The sequence below is a fragment of the Humulus lupulus genome, chromosome 7 (genome assembly GCF_963169125.1).
Source record: "Humulus lupulus chromosome 7, drHumLupu1.1, whole genome shotgun sequence".
NCBI classification, from domain to species: domain Eukaryota; kingdom Viridiplantae; phylum Streptophyta; class Magnoliopsida; order Rosales; family Cannabaceae; genus Humulus; species Humulus lupulus.
In genome coordinates, this window is record NC_084799.1 from 112,158,529 (window position 1) to 112,185,440 (window position 26,912).

The 26,912-nt window shown below is 36.1% G+C and overlaps 1 protein-coding gene and 1 non-coding gene across 2 annotated transcripts; one reads left to right on the forward strand and one right to left on the reverse strand.

Moving 5' to 3' along the window:
- Positions 1-21,225: 21,225 nt before the first annotated feature.
- On the forward strand, positions 21,226-21,332 carry LOC133793031 (small nucleolar RNA R71). The gene has a single exon (XR_009874495.1). It is a non-coding gene; the product is annotated as a small nucleolar RNA R71 (small nucleolar RNA).
- Positions 21,333-25,415: 4,083 nt separating this feature from the next.
- Positions 25,416-26,632, reverse strand: LOC133789840 (fasciclin-like arabinogalactan protein 12). The gene has a single exon (XM_062227551.1). It carries the CDS (start codon positions 26,578-26,580, stop codon positions 25,660-25,662), a length of 921 nt encoding a protein of 306 aa, XP_062083535.1. The 5' UTR covers positions 26,581-26,632; the 3' UTR covers positions 25,416-25,659.
- Between the last annotated feature and the right edge of the window lie 280 nt (positions 26,633-26,912).

Below are 26,912 nucleotides of genomic sequence, written 5' to 3' on the forward strand. Positions count from 1 at the left end.
CATATAAACTTTTGTTAAGTTTGAAAAATGGTTTTTGGAAAGTAGTTTGCTCCCCCTTAAGTGTGTATCCTTGAGGTAGAGACATGTAAATTTCTTCATCGAGATCACCATTCACAAAACATTATTTACATCTAATTGGTGTAAGTGCCAACCATAATGGGCAGAAATGGCCAAAAAAAGTTTAACAGTTACCATTTTAGTAACAGGGGCAAAGGTGTCAAAATAATCCACTCCTTCTTGCTGAGTGTAGCCTTTAGCAACTAACCTAGCTTTATATCTTTCAACAATACCCTTGGAATTCCTTTTAAGTTTAAAAATACATTTTCATCCTATCGGTTTATGTGTAATGGGAAGATCAACTATGGTCCAAGTACTGTTCTTGTTTAAAGCATTTAGTTCTTCATTCATTGCATTGGTCCATTCTAAGGAAAGGCTGGCTATAACAACCCAAAAACTTACTAATAAGGCTTAAGGGCCTTGATTAGTGTGTCGGGAGGGCATAATTGGTTTATATGCGATTTAAATTATTTAATGCATGATTATGTGATAAGCATGCTTATATGATTATATGGATATATGAGATGCATGATTATGAGTATTAGTATGCATGTAGGCCCTATTTAGATTATAAGGGCATATTTGTAATTTTGGCCCGTTGAGGGCATAAATGTAATTATTTGCGATAAATTGTTAAGACCGCATTATTATGTGGATATATTTGCAGCTTGTGACTCAAGGTGATCCTAGTGAGCGATTTAGCAAAATAGTCACAGTAGGGGTTTATACCCGGCTCGAGGGAGCCTGAGGGTATTTTTGGGAATTTGGGAAATATATTGGAGACGATTAGACATTGAGGAAAATAATTGGTGATAAGTTAGGTTATGGGATTTAAGCGGTAATTATTAGGGACACTTGAGGAATTAGCGGGAATTGGGAACAAATGACCAAAATGCCCTTAAAATGTTTAAAGGCTTAGGTTTGAATGGGAGGGGAAAATGTTCATTTGAAGGTTAAAAAGAGGATAAGGGTCTTTCTGCCTTTTTAGACTTAGTGGGATTTGTAGAATATGTTAGAAGCTAAAGGAAAGAAAAGGAAGAAAGAAAGAAGAAAATCAGAGAGACTCCTTTTTCTCTACTTATCGATCACTTTCTCTCTCACTCTCCTTAAGGATTTTTGAAGTTGTAACTCAGAGGAAGCTTAGGCTAGAGCTTGGGGCTTGGGTTCTTGGTGAAGCTAGAAGATTTATCAGGAATTAGCTACCCACTTAAGGTAAAGTTTAAAAGTTTTGATGAGTTTCTGAGTTTTGTTGGAGTTGATATCTGAACTTGAACTTTGGATGGAAATTACGGGATTTGAGCGTTAGATTCTGAGGAGCTAAAGGCTGGAAGGGCATAGAGAGCAACCTAGGGACAAATTTTCCATTAAAGGTAACAATTCTGAACATGATCATTTGAGTTTTTGGGTTTTTTCTGGATTTTCTGATGAGTTTTTGAGCTTCAAACTCAATTCTTGTTTTTCTGTGTTTAATGATGCATGTGGCCAAGATTGATGTTGTTGGGCTATGTGGGATGAGATTTAGTTGATGGTAGGCTTAATTTGAAGTATGGTTGAGGTTTGGAGGGGATTTATGGAGTTTTGGCTCAGGGAAATTCGAAGGAAAAACTCAGGGGATTTCTGGTGCTATCTGTAGCGCTGTAGCGCTAGCAGTAGAGCGCTACAGCACTATTCCTGGGTTTTCTAGGGGGTTTTCTTTCTGTTTGTAGCACTGTAGCGCCCACCTTGTGGCACTGTAGCGCTACCCTGCATTTAGAAATGGATTTTTGGGTATTTTCTTTAGGGTTTTCGCTTGAGGGCTCTGGGTTTGATTCCACCACCCCGTTTGGTGGAATTGGGGCTTCCCGAGGGCTCGGGATTGGTCCTAAGGTTAGGTAACGAAATTTAGGTTTAATGATGGTTCTATTTTACGGTTGTGACTAGGTGTACGCTAGGGCTCAGATGGGATCGTGCTTGAAGGTCATTTTCATTAATCAAAGCAATCAGAATCATAGGAAAGAAACTGCACCCGATTTTATGATTATGTTAGGACTAAGAGTTCCCTATATTTTAATGTGGAGTCAGAAGATGGTATTATGCCATAGGGACATGCGATAAACAACCTAAGAGTATTGGAATCAATAATTATGCAAAGGGCGCGGCTCGACCATTGGTAGCTGAGGTTAAGTACATACATAATCACTGAGCTTGGCCTAAGCGAGTAGGAGTCAGTGGGATAATCAGAGGGTGCGGCCTAAGGGTGTCAACCTTGGATATTGTGTGATTACTTTATTGTTGTTTAACTGATGATTGTGACAAGTTTTTTATCTGGATGACTGATTATTGGCTTATAATTTGATGTCTTTGATTATGTGTGCAATATGATCTGTTGTATATCTGAGTGATGATTTGTGAAATATTTAACAGTTGATTATCGTTTATGCTCTGTAACATGGCTTTCTTGTTGGGCCTTGGCTCATGGGTGTTGCGTGGTGCAGGTAAAGCAAGGGCAAGGAGGACCAGTCCTGAGTTGGAGAGCTTTGGGACTAAATTTACATAGTCAGCTGATTAGCTGTCACAACCGAGAGATGGTATAGGGACAGGAGAACCTAAAATGTCTATTTTGCCCTTAGAGTGGCCAGTAGTTGTATATATCTTGGAATTTTGTAAATTGTTCTTTAAACTCTATTTCTTTTGGGATCCCATGTATGAAATGTTTATTTAAATGAAATATATCTTTTATGACCAAAATCTTTTAACCCTTGTTCAATTATAGTTTCTGTAACACGTTTCTAACTAAGTGACTTGATTAACAAGTCGTTCACCTTTATAAACACACAGTGTAATGGTCTTGGCTACCCAGGGCGTTACACTAGCTGACTTGTAAGATGTGGGTTCACTTATAGAGCTAGCATTGCAAATAATTTTATGAAAAGAAGGATGCAATTTACAATAATCAAGGCAATCAGATAAAGGATACTTAGTAGTAGATCTCCCTGTTCTAGTGATGACTTCATTTGTGTTGTTGTCAATGCCGAAATTAGGTTGTTTCCTTTGTGAAGTGTCTATTTCGAGCGGACAAGACTCAGGGGCAGCAACTCCATTTGGTACATACGTGGCAACGAAGAAGTAAAGTTAGAAAATAAAGTATTGATGTTATCAATGGATCGATTATTGAGAAAAGGGAACACTTTCTCATAAAATACAGTATCTCGAAATGAATATTTTATTAGTGGTTAGGTCCATGACTTTGTAGGCTTTGATACCTTGGGAATACCCTAGGAAGAGACAAGGAAGAGCTCTTGGAGAGAACATGTTTCTTGAGCTTGGCAAAGTGGAAGCAAAACACAAGCAGCAAAAGCATTTTAAATGATCATAAGTAGGAGTTTTAGAGTGTAATACCTCATATGGTGTAATGTTTATGAGAGGCTTGCAGGGAAGCCGATTGATCAAGTGAGTGGCTGTAAGAACAACATCACCCCCAATATACTAAAGAAACACCTGATTGAAACATTAAAGCTCTTGCAACATTGAGTAAATGTTGGTGTTTTCGTTCAACCACCGAATTTTCTCAGGACAATCAACACAGCATAAGTATTGAATAGTGCCTTGTGATTTTAAAAAATTATCAAAAGCTAATTCTTTGGCATTATCAGATCTAACCCCTTTTATTTTAGCGCCAACTTGAGAGTGAACCATTGTAAAAAAAATGGTATAATTTTGGAAACATCATATTTAAGGAGAGTGATCATCTACAATAGTTAAGAAATATCGATATCATTCTCTAGTTTCATGCATAAAAGCTCCCCATATATCAATATGTATTAAATCAAAAATAGAATTTGAAATATGGCTATTTGAGGGAAAAGGCAATTTTCGTTGTTTTGCTAAATGACAAATGTTACAAGGAATATCTTGTTTATTTAAAACTAAAAAATAAATTAAAAAATCTGCATTAGTAGAAACATGTAGAAAAGGGTGCCCAAGTCTTGAGTGCCATAGGTCAATAGAGATAGATGCAATCCTAGGTACGTCCATGACGTATAAATTCCCATTACATTTAGCCCTCCCAATCAGTGTATGGCAATCCTTATCCTGAATAATGCATTCATGTAATGTAAATATGACATTATAAGCAGATTTTTGACACACTACACTAACAGAGATGAGATTTATGGTGAATGTAGGGACAAATAATACATTATGTAAAATATGTGTTGCTGATAGTTTGATAATGCCAATGTTAAGGATAGGGGCAGTCATGGCATTAGGCATGGAGATAAAAGTATGAAAAACAACATCATCAAAGTCAATAAAAAAAAATCTATCTTCGCAAATGTGATGACTAGCACCAATATCAAGCAGCCAAGAAGAAGAGTTAGAATGTATACCAGAATCTTGTGAAACTGAGGCAATGGTCTCGGGATGTTGAGATTGCATCTAGCGAGATATGTGAGGAGTTGTTGGCATTGTTCATATGTGAAAGTGGAAGTTGGTGGACCATTAGAAACAGCAGCAGCTATTCCCTGTTTTGGTTGGTACTTGGATTGAAAATTTGGTTTGTTGGCAGTCCATGAAGCAATTGAGTCATGAGGTTTTGGTTTCCAACCAGGGGGGAAACCGTGGAGATTGTAGCAACGATCATGTGTGTGATTTTGGAGACCACAGTGAATGCATAGTAAAGGTTTCTTCACAACATATATGTTTGTGTGAACAGGGGCAGCAATGGGCAACTAAAGATTAGACAATGGTCTTTGTTTTTCCTCTTGGATGATGAGAGGAAAAACTTTGTTAATGGGAGGAAGGGGCTCCATCATCAGAATATTAGAGTAGATTTGAGCATTGGATTCATTTAAACCCATTAGAAAATACAAGACATAATCTTGTTCTTAGTAATTCGAAGAGGCACCATCAGTCATGGGATTGTCAGTTCATCACAGAGAGTTGCAACATGGTAAAATATGTAGTATTGTCAAGATCCCCTAGTTTGATGTTGGAAATGGACTGCTTCAGTTGATAAATCTAAGGGCCATTGCTCTAATAGTACCGATCTTGAATATCTTGCCACATTGCAGAAGCACGATCTTGGTACAAAATGCTGGCATCTATGGGAGGTGAGACCGAGTTAATAATCCAGCCCATAACCATGGAGTTTCAGCGGGTCAAAGAATTGAAGTGTGGATCAAGAATCGGGGGTGTGGGTATTGTACCAAGAACGAAACCCGTCTTGCTCTTGGCAACAAGAGAAATGGTTATAGAATGAACCCAAGAGTTGTAGTTGTTGCTGCCTTGGAGGATGCTAGAGACCAAAACCACTGCTGGTTGGTCAACGTGAGAAAGAGAGTAGGGATTCTCATATATAGGAGGAATCAATGGAGCTATGACCGGAGGAACCGATGGTGGCAGAGTTGCGGAAGTAGGAGCAGCGACAGACGGAGGTGGAGCTGCTTGAGAGGTGCGACCATCAATGAAAGGGGTAGCATCTGAAGGAGCGGCTGGGACGCCATGTGCGATGGAAGTGGCTTCGGTTTCAGAGGTATGCCGCTGAGATCGTGTTCTTGCCATGGCTGCGGGAAGAGGAGATGGGCAGTTAATGAGTGGAGAGGATGTCGACCGGTGGTAGAGGAATGAAACAATGGAGGTTAGGGATATCGACTGGTAGCGTTTGATTGATGAACTGGGCAGCTAAAAGTCAGAAGGATACGAGGAAGAAGACAAGGGTGTATGTGGCTAAGGTTGGAAGAGAGGTACTCCAGAGAGAAAGAAAGAAAGAAAGAAAGGTAGGGTTTCAATGTGTTCATGAATTCTCTATAACCATATTGGACCAACAGTTCCAAGAAAATCAAAAACAAAAATGCCACTTGGGCCAAACACAAAATTGATTTGAATATCCAAAAAGGAAAAGAAAATTATTATTTTTGCTACACCTAAGAAGGCCTATATATAGGGAAAATTACAATCCCAAGAGCAAAACAACCCAACAACTAACAAACTCAGCCAATAAAATAGGTGTATTTCTATTGTAGGACGCCGACAAGAGGTGGAACGATGACGTGAGAAAATAGATCTGAGGTAGTCAGAGAAGAGGCGAGGCTAGACGTCGATGATCTACGACAGTGCTGGGGTAGGAACTATGATGGTTGTGAGGACAGATTTGGCTTCATTGTGGGTTAGATGGATTCTTTGTTCTAAATGAAGCATATACAACATAGGCACAAAAATATCATATATAATGCTAGGAATTAAGTGTACAATACCAACATTTTGGATTTTTTCTACTGAAAACAATATCATATATATATAAATGTAGTTTATCCTGTTTTTTTTTCAATATTGAAACCCCATTTTAGGTCTTTTTTCTTATCATTTTTTCACAACCATTTTATGGGTTTGCTAAGTTCTCTTTGTTGGCTGAGATTGAAATTGAGATATTTGAATTTATTAGGTTTAAAAAGAAGTCGTCCTTTGAAAAAAAAAAAGATGATCTATTATGAAAAGGTAAAAAAAGAAGAAGAAGAAGAAGAAGATAGACATAATGTGAAGAAGATGACTAAAATTAGCTAAGTTCGTGCATCATGGTTGTCCCTGAAATGGCAGTGAAATTAGTTTTTAGATTTCTCAAACCGATTTTTTAGATCTACGCTTTTCGATTATGTATTTATTTTTGTAGTTAGTTTAATTAAAATTAGTTTTACTGATTTTAATTTAATGTTATTCTTTTGTTTGAATTTAAATATGTTAAATTAAAAATTTTGAGTTTAATTTATAAAATTCAAATTTAAAATAAATTTCTATTATATTTTAAATAATTATTTATTTAATGTTTAATATGTGAATGAAGTTTTTTTAAATAGAAATTGAAAAAATAAATATGGAGCAATTACGTGTTGCCACGTAGGCAATTACTTGACACTTAACATAAAATTTAACGTCAGGTACCTAGAATGTACAAAAATATTGATGGAAGGTATTTATGCCTTAAAAAAAGACTTAGGTATTTAAGTGCTGAAATTGAAAAACTTAGGTACTTTTGCCCCATGTTTTGGGCACCAACTAGTATCAAAGAGCGAGGTGGTGAGTTCTGTATGAATATTATTATAAATGATAATATATGCTTGAGAAGCAAAATTCATGTTACTAATGTTAGCCAAACTGTTATATGTGCGGTTTGGTGACAAACCGAGCATTTCGGTCTCAAATCGAAATGAAAATCCTAACCGGGTAAATTCTCGGATTCATTGTTACTCACGAAGCATAATTATGGAAAAATATTATTGGGAATTTAATTATTGGATTAATATATATTAAGGTAAAAAAATTGATTTTTTTTTGTGTGAAAAATCTCCAAAAATTAATTTTTATGAAAAATAGACATTTAGCCAAAAATGAGATTTTGGATTATATTACATGTGTTATAAATGTAGGAGTGTGACCACTGACCACTTAAATTAAATGAAAAGACCTATTTAATTTAATTACCATAGGTTAAGATTCCAATTTGGTGAGGTAAGAAAAAAATTAGTACATGATAACTTTTGGAAAATTACACCATTAGGCTTAGAATTAAGTAACTAAGTTATGATTAATTAAGAACTAATGAAAGCTTAATCAAGCTTTAGTATAGCTAGGTGGCAGCAAGGAGGGTCAAAAGGTAATTTTGGGTTCTAATTGTACCACATATAAAGGCTAAAAACTAAAAAAAAAATATTCTTCATAATTTTCATTTTTTTAAAACTTTGGCTTCAATTCTCTCTTAAATTCCTTCTACTTCGCTCAAGCTTGGCCGACTGCCTATAAGCCATTTCTCTCTGTTTTTTTTTTTTCACAAACCCTCATCCAAACACTCAAATATCTCATCTACTTGTTGAGAAAACTTATACAAGAACTCAATTATTTTCATGTAAATCATATATTAAACATATTAATATAAGACAACCTAGAACATATTTCTACAATTGAATTTAAACCAAGACAATGATAAGAACACTTACATTATATGCAGCGGAATGTTTTAGTCATTCCTTCAGTTTTTTTAACCCTTGTATCCTTTTTGTCGCAGAGTATCACCAAGAAACTGAACCAATTTTTAATTTTCTTCACAGTCTTCCAAAGTATCCTTAGAATCACTTAGACTAGAGTGAGAAATTCTCAACACGTTAGATAGATACAAAGAGAAGAATAATAGAAGAGAATATTGAGGCTTAGAAAATAACTTATGCAATAGAGAGAATCTAAAACCTAGAGCATTAAGAATAGATCTTCTGATCTTCTCAAAACAAGTCTTTCAAAAAGTTGATTTCAACTCGCACGTAGCATTCCTTTTATAGACTCAATTAGGTCATTTATTTTAATTAAAAATTCAATAAAATAACTAATAATATCAGCCTAATGGGCGAAATTATCATGAGCTTTAGGCCCGTGAAATTTTCCATTTAATTATAAGTCCATTGGACTTAAAATCAAGGCTTGTATTATTTTCTATTGATTAATTAATTAAACAATTATTTAAATCTTTTATCAAATTAATTATTTATAATATGAACATTGATTTAAACTTATTTATTAATTTAGACACCAATTTATCTTAATTAATAAATTTTCCATTATATCTCTTTTCTTCTATAAATTGTATAACTCTGTGAAACTATCCAAAATTGACCTAGTCGACTTTGATAATTCTAATTGATAATTAAATTAATTAATTGAGACTATCTAGATGATTTTATCCAAGGTACAGTGGGGATCATGGGCCTATTAAATCATGCTCCAATAAGTTATCATAAATTTAACAAATAAATTTACTAACTTATTAATTCTTCGTGGCTCTACTAAAGACTCAGAATTGCACCCTTGAATTCATAGAACGCTCTATAACCAATAAAGATACATTATTAATTATTCAATGTTACAACTTTAATTGCCAATCAATCCTCTATAGACGGTCTACAATGAGATGTGACTAAAAGTTTTACACCTCGTTGTATTTTATCCTTAAAACATTTAGTTCATTGTAAATGATATTTGAATAAGCTAATATTAATTATTGAAATGAGATCTCTATCATTTAGCACCTTAAACCAAACTAAAAGGAAACCATCGTTTTACTTTTTCATCAGAAGTTGTAGATGTTCATATCTATGATTAACACTCCCACTCAAGTATACTACCGAGTTCCCAAGATGTAAGTATGGGCTAGTCCGTAGGGTAAGCTGGTAACAAACAAGTCAAAGAACTCAAATAATACAATCAGTTAGAATACTAACCACTCAGAATTGAGATTGAATTGACCTATGGTCTACTATATAGTATGATTACAATAGATAATAACAGTATATTTACTTATCCTATCTACTGTCAATATCAGTCCAGTCAAATGTAACAAATACATCCAATCTTATCTACTTTGCTAATGTTCTGGAAAGAACATAACACTACAATGTGTAAGTAGATCATATCGTAGATTGGCAAGTCAGTGTAAATCCTGTGCACTCACTAATCTTAAGACTAACTTATTTTGAACATATAATCATATTTATATTCCACTGTGATTACGACACTATAAATATAATTAACTAGATGCTCGGAATTTAATAAAAGTTTATATTAAACAAATAATCATAAAAATAAAACATGTGAGCAAAGTGATTGACCAAGTCAAAAATTGTTTTCTATTCTTTTATTGATAATAAATTAGTGAGATTACAAAATATTGGGTTTTAATTAGGGAATAAACCCCTAACACTACGTCCTACCACACACTTAGTTCTAAGTTACCTAGTGTTGGCTTGAAGCTAAGGAGAGTTTATTCAAGCTAGTTCATCAAGAGGGTAAAAAGCTAAACTTCCTCTTGTCAAATTTTGAGTTTTATTAGTTTTGTGTACTTAGATGAGCTTGTAAGTTTGTATAATCTAATTGTTAGGCTTGTGGGGAGTATTAATATGTATATTAAAGGTTGAGCAAAGGAGTTAAAGTGCTAGAGGTCTCCCAAGTTCAATCCAAGGTCTACAAGAGGTATATAGTCACCTCCATCATGTTTATGCTTGAATATTTAATAATCTGCCATATTTGAGTTATTTGATGTGCTTAAATCTACTGTTGGAACTGTAATAATGTTTTTTTGTTGGCTGATCATACATATGTATGGGTGTTTGGATAATTGTTTAGAGATGAAATCCAACATTCCATAGGCAAACTATGATTTTATGTGAGAAAATGTTTAAGACTTGACTTCCAATGGGTCAAGCAAAACTTGTATGAATCTACTTCTAGATTTTCTTAGTTCCATAGTGTATTTTAAGAAGAGTAGATGCTCATAGTGTATAGAAACATTACAAAATGCTTTAATACGACAGTTAGTAGTGCTCAATAGGCAAACACGACAGTTAGTCGACTGTCGTCGTTGCTCAATATCGACAGTTAAAAACTGTTGGGAAATCCCGTTTTTGTAGTAGTGCAGATAACCTAGGAGTTTCGATGAGTAGGTGTGGATCCACCAAACCCCGTTTTAGTTTGAAATAAGTATAAATTCCCTAGGTAACTGATGGTTATTCTCACAAGAGGGATGCCTGAATTAGATATCAATGTAGAGACTTGAGTCTCCACTTCGAACTGAGTTGAGATACTAAGGGATACCTTGGGAACTCTCAAAATGGCTACTAGGGTCAATTGGTTCATTGGATGTTATTTCCTACTTCTACTATAGTCTGGAATTATTTGCAGGGTTATGTTTTCGTTTTTTGCTAAAGGCGAGGGGATGCCGTCACGAAGCATAGGCGTACGTTCTTGAATTGTTTGATTAGGTCCCAGGTTTATTTGGAACCCTAATTATGGTAAGTTGTATGTTATAAGGACAATGACTAGGTCATTGGTTCCTACTGTTTGTATTTACTTTGTGTTGTTAGATTGACTTACTAACCGTTTTTGCTTACCTTGCTCATGTTGTAGGTAATGGCAAGGAAAAGTTGGGGCGGTGAGAGCCAGAGTTTGCCTACATAAGTGTACATGTGGCCCAATCTTTGGGGGAGCGTGCACTTTCAAAATGAATATTTTAATTATGTTCAAACTACTTTGAGTTTCTAACAATACTTTTAAGCTTTAAAGTAAATATTTTGTAGTGTGTGCACACATTATGTTAAAAGTTTCTATATGCCTATTGTTGCGGTATTTTTAAGCTATGTAAGTGCACACAGTCACAATTTGTAATAATATGGTACAAACCAATTATCGTCCTCAAGGACTGATTTATCAATTACCAATCAATTAATTTTTTTAATTCTATTTGATTAAACAATTTCAGAGATTTCAAACAAAAAAAATACTAACGAAACACAATGAAAATCTTAACGAAATAACAGAGAAAATGAAATTAGGACAATTATGATCCTCTATTTTCCACCCTTTTTACTTCCTAATGCAAGAATTGTATTCCCTTCTCTCTATTCAAGAACAAGTTACAAAAAAACAATTCATAATCTGGTTAAGATTTACAAATTCAATCTAAACGACAACTTCCTATATTTCTATGGAAAAGTTGAATCATGAAGAAGGCATTAAACACGCAACTCAGAAAAATAAGCAAACAACTTAGATACATTCGTTCTAAATTGAGTTTGCATCCAAACAATCAAAGCATATCAAATTTCACTTTTCAGATTTTAATTTGATTCATGAAATAGCAATTAGAGGTGATCAATCAATAATTACACAAATAACACAGATTGTAAGGAATTGAAAGAGGTGAAGAAGAACATGAATTCTGCATTAATCCATAAAAAGGGTTTCCAAAGATTCACATAATAGCCCTAAAGGAGAAATTAGCCCATAATATTCATTCTAGCAGTCATAGAATTCAATTACAAACATGAAAATATTAAAGATAGAAGATGAAAAATCAAGAATGGATCCTCCAATGGTGTCCTCCACTCTCCTCCGTCGTCTCCCTCTGTTCAGAACTCCCCCAAAAGTGCCTCCTTGCTTAATCCCCTCTCTAAAAACGTCAATAATGAAGTTTTAATAGACCCTAATTCATTTTTTGCATTAAAAGACAAGATTACCCCTGAAAATTCCCCTAAATTGTGTTTCTGTACGGACCCTAGCGCTGGGGCGCTACGGGATAGCGCTGAGGCACTGAAAATAAGTCTCAAAACACGTTTCTGGAAAATTGATGGCGCTGGGGCGCTGAAACGTAGCGCCTAGGCGCTATAACCCGCATCAAAATATGCTCTCTATTTCTCGGCAGCGCTGGGGCGCTGGTTTGTAGCGCTGGGGCGCTACTTTGCACAGAATAACACTGACTCGTCTTGAATAGCTTGCAGCGTCAGCTCATCGTTTTTTTATCATAACATCTTCAATATAACTCCGAATTGAATGATTCAAAAAGTTGTGGAAAGCTCAGAGAAATATATACAACTTCTTTTTCTAGACATGTTTCCAGAAAGTGATTAAATCTTTGTCAAAATGTGGAATAATGTCTCAGACTTGTGTTATAGAACATAAACGACGTGTGCTGAGCCTCTTTAATGTAGTATCTTCCACACGTGATGTCTTGAAACTCCACAATCAACACTAAATCCATCTTATTCATCACTTTTAACCTGTTTCTTCTCATCTCATGCCATAGTATGCACTTGGCCATTAAAACCTGAAACAAAAAGAAAACAAGCGTAAATCTGCACTAAACAATCCTAAATAACTAAAAACACAACCTAACACGATCTCTAAAACAAACATAAAATGACCTTAACAAATTCCCCCAAACTTAACCTTTACTCGTTCTCGAGTAAAGGATTCCAAACAATCCTAGAAACCTAAAACAACTAAATAAAGACAAATCAAATTGACAACGACAAATCAAGCCTCCAAATTATGTTTGTCATGCTCATATAGTTTTCAGAAAATCCAGCCATCATGATAATCTAGAATTTTGATCAAAATATTTATTCAACTCACTCAATTCCAAACAAATATATGTTCGCCTGATCATGATCAATAAATAACATGCATTTGAATCTATTTAAACTTACCAAATTACTCACCAAAAACCACCAAATCTTATTATCTCATATGCTTGCTTCACTTACTACTCTCCACTAATATAGACAACACATGCCCAAGAATCAATAGGACTTTTATAGCTTATAATGATAGGCTTAGGCATAGGTAGATGAAATGTCATTTAAGCTCAAAATTACCATAAGCATACAAACCATACGAACCAAACTTGATATCCACATTACAACCCCATGACAATCCCAATGTTTTTTTTTCTAGATTGGGAAAATTCACACTTAAATTTATTTTCTTTCAAAATTACACTCCCCCAAACTTTGTTTGTTTTTTTTTTCACTGAATGTTCAAAAAGAGTGTAATCTACTTTCAATATATATATATTTTTTTCAGAATATTTCTCAATCTATTTTTCTTCAATTTTTTTTTTCTATTGATAACACCCAATCCAAAATATATACCACTACAAAACCACTCCCCAATCATCATTCACTTATATGCTCATGGTAATTATTCAAGGGAAAGAAACATTGTAATGTCTTTCAGGTAGGCTAAAAATAGGTGTCACAACAAAGAATTTTAACGTAAGGCTCAAAAAGAAGGAAACTAGGGATTAAATTAATCAAGGTTGGCTTGAAAGGCTCAATCATTCCAAAAATGGCCTAAATCACCTTCCTAAACATGCAATATCTAGGATTTCGTCTCAAGTAGCAATCAAGCAAGCTCTAAGCATAATCATCCATCTTTCCTTGAACCAAAATTTAGCAAGCATAAATATCATCAAATGCACAAAATTTATCTAAAAATCATGATCAAGCTCTCACATATTTACATGGAACCAAGCAACTCAAAAAAATATTCAACCAAGCACACAGATTTGGTTCAATTTTTATGGCTTTCATTTCATCAACTATATGAGCAATTCATTCATTCATTATCATCAGCTAATCATTATCAACTCGACTGATCAAACGTTCTAAACACCCTAGACACAACACATCCTATAAGAAAAACTACATAATAAAAAAAACAAAGACTATTACAGAAAACATACGCAATAAAAAAAAACACAACAAAGCTCTTCCCCCAAATTTATAGAATACATTGTCCCCAATGTACAAATATAAGAAAAGAGAAGAAACTTACCAGGACGACAACACGAGCTTAAAAAGGGAGGAGGCGGTGGAGGAGCCGGAGATGGAGGATATGGTGGAGGATAAGAAAAATAGTGTGTGTCTGGCTCATTCATCGACCAACACTGCACTAAGCTATTCAAACGATCCACATGAGTAAGCTCATAAGCATGTCGCTGATTCATGTACATGTGCATATTCTGGTGAGACTGGATGAGATATTGATTTTGTTGCATAATGTAGTCCAACCGATTAGAATTTTCTTGTGGTCCTGAGTCGATAGGATCCCCAATAGCAACCAATAATGGATCAACATGCATAGGATCAGCTGGTGGAGGCTCCATTTGCTCGTCTCGGGCTGGGATGTCTGGTCGACGTTGCCTTACTGCCCGAGGTCGTGGGGCTTGTGCAACAGTGGGAAGAGGATATTCTACCACAATAGCACGAGCAATAGGAGCATAAGGCTCCTCTGGAATATCAGTGGTATACTCAAGCACATTATGAGCTCAACATAAATCAGTGATAAAAGAACCATGCCCAAGACCTCCCGTTGTAGTGCCCCGAGATATATGTTTTAAACTTGTAGGAATAGCACGCCCAAGATCCAAAGAAAACCCTTTCATTATCGCATAAACCATAAGTGCACGCTGCACAGGAATGGTAGAAAAATTACTCACGGGAAGGAGATGACAAAAAACAAAATATGTCCAAGCACGAGCCTCCCGATTCATTTGACACAATGGCATAGTTTGAGGCACCCCATTCTTCATAGTCCATTGAGCCCCTGGAAAACACACTGTAGCAGCCACCTCATCATAATCAATGTCATTTTTCATAAAATTATAATATTGGTCGTCCGCATCTTGTAAAGGAGTAGTCCCAAAAATAGCATTAACCGAACAATGATTGACTTTTATTGTAACCCCTCTAACAAAGACTTCATTTTGCGAATCTTGCGGAAAAATTAGCATAAAACTCATAGACCAGGGACTTGTTAACATCAGTCAAATTTCCCTTCACAAAAGTAACCCAGCCTCTACGTGCTATGTTAGCCCGTATAGGCTCATAAATCGGATCCTCATATGGCTCACGTTGAAACTCCATACCTCTTTCAAGGATCACTATCTTACGACACAATTTTTCATATCTGTCTGCCGCATCTTTACTAACAAAACGATCATTATCATATTCCGGTGGAGGCGAGGGGTCCCTACGATGCCTAGATGATGAAGCTCCAGTATTCCTTGTCTTAGGTCCCATTTCACACTAATCACAACCTTTTCAGTCAAACAACAACCAACCAATACACCACCAACCCACAAAAAAATTTCACAACAATTCTACCCAAATTTCAGCAACACCTCCCCTTATTTTACTTCCTTTCCCAAAACAATAGTAATGCAGAATATACTCCACCAGCAAATATAATCACAATGATATACCAAAATCCTAAAGTTCTCATCCACAATTTGCAAATTCACCCCAAACTTTTCTTAATAGAGATTAAAATTGAAAAATAAAGGATGGGACCTTACTTGATGATAATCCATAAGCAAAAAGTTGTGATGAGGAGTCCACAAACAAAAACCCCATGAGAATAGCAGAAATTTTCAGATTTGAAATTAGGGCTTGAATGTAGAATAGATGGTGTAAATTTTTAGAGAAAAAAAGGATGATTGAGTGGTTGGGTATGTTGAATTTGTGGAATAAAGAGGTGTTTAGGGAAGGATTTGAGTGAGATCTAAGGTAGAATGGGTGGTTATGGAGGTAGAGAGAGAGAAAGAGTCAGAAGGGAAGAAGAAGAAGAAAAGAATTTGGGGTTTTTTTTAAAACTGGAGCCGAGGTAGCTCTGGGGCGCTGTATATGGCGCCTAGGCGCTGCCTCGAAAAATTTTCTGGGGCTCTCGGGTTCGTCTTAGTGCTGGGGCGCTGGTTTTGGCCGGCTAGGCGCTATGTGAAAAAAAAATTCTGGGCACTTTCTGGGTTGATCAGCGCTGGGGCGCTGCCTTATGGCGCCTAGGCGCTACCTGGGAATTTTTCTGGGGGTCTTCTCTGACTTGAGCAGCGCCGGGGCGCTGATTTGTAGCGCCGAGGCGCTGCCTCTTGATACAACTCTTCATTATTTTTTTCACGCTTTTCACGATTTAACTGACAAAATAATAAATAATAATACAAAATAAAAAAATTATTGTCCAAAATAATAAAAACCAATTCAACACTTAAAATTGTTCAAAACTAAAACAAAACAACTAAAAGCATGGGATGCCTCCCAAAAGCGTTGTCTTTAACGTCTTGTAGCTGGACGATGAACTATTTCTCAAGGATTCTTCAAATAAATCACTGACTTGGCATGACCAATTTGACCATCCAAGTAAGGCTTCAATCTCTGACCATTGACCTTAAAAGAATCACCTGAGTTGCCTTGAACTTCCACAGAACCATATGGAAAGACCCGAACAATAGTGAATGGTCCTGACCATCTTGACTTCAATTTGCCAGGAAAAAGTCTCAATCTAGAATTAAAAAGAAGTACCTTCTGCCCTGGTTGGAACTCTTTCCTGACTAAGTTCTTGTCATGCCAAGCCTTTGTTCTCTGTTTATAAATCTTGGCATTTTCATAAGCCTCATTTCTGAACTCATCAAGTTCATTCAATTGCAACAGCCTTCGTTCACTAGCGGCACTCCAATCAAAATTCAACTTTTTCATAGCCCAGAATGCCCTATGCTCCAATTCAACTGGTAAATGACACACTTTACCAAACACCAACCTGTAAGGAGACATACCTATTGGTGTTTTGAATCCAGTTCTATAGGCCCAAATCGCATCATCTAACTTCTTCTACAAATTTTTCCTCGAACTGTCAACAGTCCTCTCAAGGATACTTTTGATTTCTCTGTTTGAAATTTTAGCTTGCCCATTTGATTGAGGATGGTAAGGCAAAGCTTTTCGATGATATACTCCATAACGAGCCAGTAATGCATCAAGTTGTTTATTCACAAAGTGTTTCCCTTCATCACTAATAAGAGCTCGGGGAGTGCCAAATCTAGTAAAAATATGTTTATGAAGAAAATTAAGCACAGTTTTACCATCATTGGCTCTAGTTGCTACAGCCTCCACCCATTTAGATACATAATCTACTGCCAAAAGAATGTATTCATTGTTGTAAGATGGTGGAAAAGGCCCCATGAAATCAATGCCCCATACATCAAAAAGTTCCACTTCAAGAATTCCATGTAAAGGCATTTCATTTCTCCTCGAGATATTACCAGTTCGCTGACATCTATCACAGGCCTTGACAAAAGCATTAGCATCCTTGAATAATGAAGGCTAATAGAAACCACTTTGTAATACCTTGGCTGCAGTTCTTGATGCTCCAAAGTGCCCTCCACATTGTTGAGTGTGACAATGGTTGAGAATTGACTGCATCTCTTCTTCAGGAACACACCTTCTGATAATTTGATCCACACAATGCCTATAAAGAATAGGCTCCTCCCAATAGTAATATTTCACCTCAGAAAAGAATTTCTTTAATTGCTGCTTTGACATTTCAGGAGGCACAATCTTGGCAACCAAGAAATTCACTATGTCAGCAAACCAAGGGACAACTAAATTCTCACTTACCCCAAACAGCTGCTCATCAGGAAAGTGATCATTGATTTGCACTGCTTTCTTATTTTCAGTCTCCTCCACCTCAAGTCTAGAGAGGTGATCAGCTTCCACATTCTCACTGCCCTTCTTGTCACGAATTTCCATGTCAAATTCTTGAAGTAGAAGAATCCATCTAATCAGGCGGGGCTTGGCATCTTTCTTTGACATCAAGTATTTAATGGCAGAGTGATCAGTGTAGACAATCACTTTATTACCAATTAGATACGGTCTAAATTTATCACAAGCAAACACAATAGCTAGCAACTCTTTTTCTGTAGTAGCATAATTCAGTTGAGCATTATTTAGAGTCCGACTAGCATAATAAATAGACCTGAATACCTTGTCAATTCTCTGTCCCAAAACTGCCCCCACTGCATAGTCACTGGCATCACACATCAACTCAAAAGGCAATTCCCAATTTGGAGCTATCACAATTGGAGCAGAAATAAGCTTTTCTTTCAAGAAATTGAAAGCCTTCAAACATTCATCATTAAAATAAAAGACAACTCCATTCATAAGCAGATTTGAGAGAGGCTTGGACACTTTAGAGAAATCCCTTATGAATCTTCGATAGAACCCAGCATGACCAAGAAAACTTCTTACACCTTTGACTGAAACTGGTGGAGGAAGCTTTTCAATGGTAGAACTTTTTGCTCTAACTACCATAATTCCCTCACTCGAAATTTTATGGCCAAGAACAATCCCCTCTTTTACCATTAAATGGCATTTCTCCCAATTCAGCACCAGATTTGCCTTCTCACAACAATTCAACATGTTCTCCAAGTTACCCAAATAGAGGTCAAATGATGAGCCAAAAACAGAGGAATCATCCATGAATATCTCAATACACCGTTCTACCATATCTGAAAATATGGCCATCATGCACCGTTGAAATGTTGCAGGGGCATTAAATAGTCCAAATGGCATTCTCCTGAAAGCAAATGTGCCATAAGGACATGTAAAAGTTGCTTTCTCTTGATCCTCTGGTGCAATAGCGATCTGATGATACCCTGAATACCCATCCAAGAAACAATAGTAGATATGGCCTGCCAATATGTCAAGCATCTGATCAAGGAAAGGCAAAGGGAAATGATCCTTCCTTGTTGCCTTGTTGAGCTTGCGGCAATCTATACAAATCCGCCACCCCGTTACAGTTCTTGTTGGAATGAGTTCATTGTTCTCATTTTTCACCACTGTCATACCACCCTTTTTAGGTACCACTTGCACAGGGCTTACCCATGCGCTATCAGAAATTGGGTAGATCACCCCAACATCCAACCATTTAAGAATTTGCTCTAGTACGACTTCCTTCATGGCTGGATTGAGTCTTCTCTGGGCCTCTATGGATGGCTTGCTATTTTCCTCCAATAAGATTTTATGCATTACTGTCGATGGGCTTATTCCTCTAATATCTACCAAGGTCCACCCAATGGCCAATTTATGCTTCCTTAAAACCCTCAACAGTTTCTCCAATTCTATCCTTGACAGGTCAGCTAACACAATGACAGGTAAAGTTTCATTCTCTCCCAAGTATGCATATCGAAAATGATCTGGAAGAACCTTCAATTCCAGCTGCGGTGGCTGCTGAATGGATGTTAGCGGTTTATCAGGCGCGTCTGCTAATTCTTGAAACTTCTTCCAATGTGGCAAGAAGGAATTGATCCAGTTTACACAATCTCTTATCTCAGCATCATCATCGTCGACTTCATCACCCAATAATACTGCCTCTAAGGCATCACTATTCATCCTTCTCTTCGAGACTGCCTTCTCTATCACATCCACACTATAGCAACTGTCACTAGCCACCGGATATTTCATGGCCTTAAAGACATTAAAGAGCACCCCGTCTCCTTGAACTCTAAGCTTAAGCTCTCCTTTGTGAACATCAATAAGAGCTTGGTCTGTGGCTAGAAATGGCCTACCAATAATAATTGGTACATTCGTATCCTCCTCCATGTCCAGAACGATAAAGTCAGCTGGAAATATAAACTTATCCACCTTCACAAGAACATCTTCAATAATACCCCGTGGATGTGTCACTGATCGGTCTGCTAGTTGTAGAGTGACAGTTGTTGGTTTTGCCTCCCCCAAACCAAGTCTTCTAAACACAAATAAGGGCATCAGATTAATACTCGCCCCCAGATCACTTAAAGCATGTTTGCGTTCAAATTTGCCAATGGTGCAAGGTATGGTGAAGCTCCCCGGATCTCTCAGCTTTTGGGGTAGCTTTCTCTGTAATATCGCGCTGCACTCTTCAGTGAGTGCTACTGTTTCATAGTCTTCCATCCTCATTTTCTTAGATAGAATCTCCTTCATGAATTTCACATAGCTGGGCATCTGCTCCAAGGCCTCAGCAAAAGGAATGTTTATGTGCAGCTTTTTAAACACCTCTAAAAACATAGAAAACTGTTTATCCAGTGTAGTCTTTCTAAGCCTCTAAGGATATGGAACTCGAACTGGCTGCTCATTAACAACTGGCGAACTCTTTTCTGAAAGCTGGTGGTCTTCATTAATCTTTTCTGGATCAGACTGTTCACCCATCTCTTTACTCTGAACCACTGCCTATGGAGATCTAAGCTGCTCAATTTGCTTCCCACTCCTCAGAGTAATTGTCTGAACTTTCTCCTTAGGGTTGACTTCAGTATTAATAGGCAAATTTCCCTGCGGTCTGTTATTAAGCATATTAGCCAACTGCCCTACTTGAGTTTCCAGGTTCCTGATAGAAGATCTAGTCTCAGTCATGAACTGAGTTTGAGTATTGGTGAGAGTCAATAATGCAGCTTGCAGTTCATTAGGCCTTTCAGATGGAGCTTGATTCATTGATTGTTGAGGCCTAGGCTGTTGTGATGAAGAGGCTTGATGCATTGGTTGCTGATGCATATTATTCTGAAATTGACCCTGAAACTGAGGTTGCTGGCCCTGATTATTCCTCCAAGAAAAATTAGGATGATTTCGCCACCCAGGATTATAAGTATTGGCAAATGGATTATTTATTGGCCTCTGAAAGTTTCCCACTGCATGAACTTGAGCTTGATCCATCGGAGTGTTATTATTAATACTGGTAGGACATTGATCAAAAGAGTGAGAACCACCACAGATTTCACATCTAGCTGCCATTTGAACCGCATTAGCAGATACAGTACTCTGTTGTAACTGTTTTGTCAAGGAGGCTACTTGTGCTGTTAGAGCAGTGATTGCATCCAGCTCATGCACCCTAGCTACCTTTCTGACCCCAGATGATCTTTCCTCAGACCACTGATGATTATTGGTGGCCATGTCCTCCAATAGCTCATAAGCACCAGTTGCACTCTTGCTCATAAAAGTTCCACCCGCTGCAGCATCAATAATGGTTCTGGTAGTGGGATATAAACCATTATAAAAATTCTGCACCAACATCCACTGTTCGATGCCATGATGAGGACACCTTCTCAAAAGTTCCTTGAACCGTTCCCAAGCTTCATACAGTGATTCTCCATCATTCTGGAAAAAAGTATTGATCTCTCCCCTCAATTTAGCAGCTTTCGGAGGGAAGAATTTTGACAAAAAAATTCTGAGCCAAATCTTGCCAGGTGATAATAGAGTTCAGTTGCAAAGAGTTCAACCAAATTTTAGCTCTATCCCTCAGAGAAAATGGGAAAAGCCTAAGTTTAATAGCGTCATCACTCACCCCATTGTATCTGAAAGTTCTACACAACTCTAGAAAATTAGACAAATAGGTGTGAGGATCTTCAAAAGGCAACCGATTAAATTGAACAGAGGATTGCACCATTTGTAGAATAGCTGGCTTGATCTCAAAGTTGTTAGCCTCTACAGATGGTGGGCGTATACTGTTTTGTACTCCCGTCAGAGTGGGGAAGTGCACACAGTCGCAATTTGTAATAATATGGTAAAAACCAAGTATCGTCCTCAAGGACTGATTTATCAATTACCAAGAAATCAATTTTTTTAATTCTATTTGATTAAACAATTTTAGAGATTTCAAAAAAAAAAAAGAATACTAACGAAACACAATGAAAATCTTAACGAAATAACAGAGAAAATGAAATTAGGACAATTATGATCCTCTATTTTCCACCCTTTTTACTTCCTAATGCAAGAATTATATTCCCTTCTCTCTATTCAAGAACAAGTTACAAAAAAACAATTCATAATCTGGTTAAGATTTACAAATTCAATCTAAACGACAACTTCCTATATTTCTATGGCAAAGTTGAATCATGAAGAAGGCATTAAACACGCAACTCAGAAAAATAAGCAAACAACTTAGATACATTCGTTCTAAATTGAGTTTGCATCCAAACAATCAAAGCATATCAAATTTCACTTTTCAGATTTTAATTTGATTCATGAAATAGCAATTAGAGGTGATCAATCAATAATTGCACAAATAACACAGATTGTAAGGAATTGAAAGAGGTGAAGAAGAACATGAATTCTGCATTAATCCATAAAAAGGGTTTCCAAAGATTCACATAATAGCCCTAAAGGAGAAATTAGCCCATAATATTCATTCTAGCAGTCATAGAATTCAATTACAAACATGAAAATATTAAAGTCTCAAAACACGTTTCTGGAAAATTGATGGCGCTGGGGCGCTGAAACGTAGCGCCTAGGCGCTATAACCCGCATCAAAATATGCTCTCTGTTTCTCGGCAGCGCTGGGGCGCTGGTTTGTAGCGCTGGGGCGCTACTTTGCACAGAATAACACTGACTCGTCTTGAATAGCTTGCAGCGTCAGCTCATCGTTTTTTGATCATAACATCTTCAATATAACTCCGAATTGAATGATTCAAAAAGTTGTGGAAAGCTCAGAGAAATATCTACAACTTCTTTTTCTAGACATGTGTTCCAGAAAGTGATTAAATCTTTGTAAAAATGTGGCATAAAGTCTCAGACTTGCATTATAGAACATAAACGACGTGTGCTGAGCCTCTTTAATGTAGTATCTTCCACACATGATGTCTTGAAACTCCACAATCAACACTAAATCCATCTTATTCATCACTTTTAACATGTTTCTTCTCATCTCATGCCATAGTATGCACTTGACCATTAAAACCTGAAACAAAAAGAAAACAAGCGTAAATCTGCACTAAATAATCCTAAATAACTAAAAACCCAACCTAAAACGATCTCTAAAACAAACATAAAATGACCCTAACACCTATTTTTAAGACATTTTTAATATTATAAATGATTTGAATTCCCCAAAATTACTGTTAGTACTTTGGGGTTGTTACAATAGATGCGTTTCCTATTGCCACAAATTCTGGCTTTGTTCTCCCACTTTGAAGGACTCTGGTCACGTAACGACCCTTCTTCGTAATAGTATTCTAGATCAATAGTAGGAGAAAATTCTTAACATTTAAGCTCTCTACCAGTCTAATGTTCTGAAATAATTAATGCCCCAATTATGCTTTTTTCTTTCTTAAATTTGCCGACAAGTGTGCTATTCATTAGGGCTTAACTGATCCCCCAAAATTTACCTATTAATATTTTCCTCCAAACTTTTATGCAAATTTTTTAAATAATATCTACACTATTTATGGAAAAAAAAGTGATCGAAATATGGTAAAAAAAAAATTCATTGCAAATTGTGTACATATTACATACGCATGAATATATTCGCGCAAATGTTCCTCTATATTACATGCGCATGAATATATTGTTAGAATTATTATTATGGACTAATATAATCATAAACATTATTCCATAATCACAACCATTAACCAAAGTGTCTATTAATTACTAATAACCATAATGGGATGGTTCACACTTACTAATTGCATTAGAGGCACATGGTGGCACCCTAATGACTATATGTTGCTCATTAAACTATAGTCCACCACAACTATCATTATAAACCCAATTAACTCACTAATACCCCTTAGGGTAAGTGGGAATAAAAGGGAAGAAGGCATATAGTTGTATAAGAGGGGTGAATGTGGTGGTATCTTGGTAAGGGTTGCTCTCCATTGGTCTTCTATAACCATTGCACTTGATATTGTGTATTGTGTGTGATTTTGGCAGATTTTGGAGTGTGCAAATGGCTCAAGATGTGATGGGATATATGGGAAGTATGTTCTCTACATTCCAAAATTAATCCCCTAAATAAAGTGTGTTCTTGGGTTGTTGCATGAGTATTTAATGTTGTTGTTGAATCTAATTTATAGGTATAATGCTCATAACATTGTTTACAAACTAACATATATCGACGCAAATTTTATTGTTTTTCAACATTAAGTGAATAACTAGTTGGAGATTTCTCTCACTTGTACCTGACTTTATAAAAATTGATGCGTAACTCTCGACAAATATTCATGTCTGGCTTTATTTGTCTCTTTTGATTTTCCATCAATACTCAAAAGAGATCATGACAACATTACAAGTTATTTTTCTTTTCAATATGTATCATATCCAAACTTATTAAGTGCATCCAAATAATTTATATTTAATATGCATCACATCCAAATTTATACTTAACTAACTGAATTTTTGAGGTAACCGAACTATAAATCTTCTAACATAGTAAGGTCTTCTCTTTTACCAACTTGGGCAAATCCAGTTTTAATGTTGGGATATTTTTTTTTTCAAATATGATTTTGAGAGTTTTGTTCATAATTTCTCGTTATCATTTCCCTTTAATCTTGATGAAAAAAAAGGAATATTTACTCTAAATCTATTATATAAGTTAATTTTAGGGAAATAATGACACGTTGACTAAAATGTAATACGAAACAAAATAAATCAATGAAAATAAAATATAAAACAATCATAATCATTATTTGTATTATATTATTTACTAAAATTGTTCGAAAATAGAATGACAATCATTTTATGTTGTTTACATCATTAGGAAACATAATCGGAATGTTTAAATTGGCTATTAAAAAAAATATAAACAAATTATTTTGTGAAATTTATTTTGAAAGGATAAAAAAGTCTTATAATTTTTTATTTTAAAAGAAATAAAATTAAATAAATAGAGTAGTTATTGCCTTCAATGACATTCATTATCTAATTGAGGAAAGGAGTATATATATTCTCATTATTTTCCCTATTATCCAACCAATCTCTCCAATTTCTTATTTTAGTAAATAAGTGAGAGAATCGTTACCAAACAAATAATTATCATTCACCTTAAGTAACATGCCATAAAGTAATGTGTTTATTCCGGATGTCTCATTTCAATAATTTCAACATAGTTTATCATAAAATATATATTATCCCTAGAGAAATTATAAACTATTAAATCTTCAATTTTAATTAAAATAATAATATAATTAATAAGATAACATGCAATTTCTTTTATATAAAATACATTTTCAAAATTAAGTAAATATATTTCAATTTACACAAAAATATTATTTACTTTATTGCTAATTTATAAATATAGTAGTTAAAACTGGTGGATATTGTACATAATTAAATCAATAGTAATTTAAACTAATATATTTTACATCAATATTATCAATTAGCAAAATCATAATTCTAATAAAGTGTCATAGTACATATAAATACAATATTTTTTTTTGTGATCATACTATATAAAGGCAAACTAATTACCAGTAATTTTATTAAGATTTACTAAATACGTTTAACCAAAAAATAATAGGGCGAATGTAAATTATAAATTAACTGAAATATTAGAACAAGATGAGAAATACAAATGACAAATCTATATCTACTGCTAATACCATCATGTACTAATAAATACGCTATAACGCTAACATACATTATTCAAAAACTACTCATCATCATCATCATCAACCCCCATCCTGATGACATGCTAGTATCACCCATAATAATTCACCACAAAGGGACTTGTAATATTTAACTCTCACAATAAAAGTGTTGCTCCAAGAACAACTCCAATTGCTGCCATGGCATTTCTAGCAGGTCGAAAAGCATTAGACGCGTGCACCGCAGCAACTGGGCTGTCCAATGTGGACGTAGACGACGAGTCTGACGACGAATCTGACCCAGCTAATCCTTTGGTAGACTTCGCCAGTGGTGCTGGTGCCGCCGGTGCAGGGGCCTTATGCTTGGTCGGTGAAAAAATTGCCAGAGGGAGCAAAACCTTGTCGACTTTATAAATAGCTAGCTGGTTGTCGGCATAGACTGTGCCAGAAATAGTAGTATTGACCAGACCCGTGGACATGTTAACCCAATTACCTTGCGTAGTGATGTTCAAAGGATACTCATTAGTGTTGCTAGCTTGTGTGCGGACAGGGTTACTAAGAGTCTGAAAGTTTGAGATGGAAACGAAGGAAGGAAGGATGTGGTATTGTACTAGTTGGACCTTTTGTTCGGTGGAGAGAGAGTTGAGTGTTCCAGGTTTTAGGGCAGAGAAGGCATCATTAGTGGGGGCGAAGATGGTCAGGCTGTTGGAAGTGTTTAGCTGGTTCTCGATCTGCTCGATTACTTGGGTGCTTTTGAGTATGCGGATGAAGACACTGAAGGTGCTAGCCTTATCGAGAATTTTGGCAACGTCGGTTGGCTCGGGTTTGATCTTGCGTTGTGGAGCTTGAACCAATGGCTCTGCAGAGGGAGCTTGAACCAGGGGTACTTCTGAGGGTGCATGAGCCGGGGCTATTGCTTTAGTCGGGGGTTGAACTGTTGGTTTAGTAGGCGCTAGAGCTGGGGTTTTAGCAGCCAGGTCAGCGGATGGGGCTTTAGCTGGAGCCAGATGAGTTAAACTCATGGTGGTGTGAGGGAGGATGAGGAGTAGGAAGGAGAAGGAGATGAGAGTTTGTTTCATCTTCTAGGCTTTGTTAATTGTATATTCTTATTGCTTATTTTGAGAGAGTTTATTTGTGGTGAGTGTTTGATGAAATGGTGGATGGGAGGAATGACGTTTTATATAATAAGTTAATCTGCTGAAGAGAGATTAAGTATTAGGTTATAATAAATAATGAAGTTTGCTAAAATTATTGAGCAAAATATTGTAGTTGCAGTGTCTGATATCTACTTTGTTGTATTGGAAAGTTAAGAGATTGAAAAGTTTGAGTGAGATACCTTAAAGGAGAGAAAAGAGAGTGTGATACGCCATTAGATTTGTTACTAATTTGCTTTCCATCATCTGTTAGCGTC

Excerpts from the sequence above, each read along its gene's own strand:
- LOC133789840 (XM_062227551.1), bottom strand. The coding sequence starts at position 26,580 with ATGAAACAAACTCTCATCTCCTTCTCCTTCCTACTCCTCATCCTCCCT.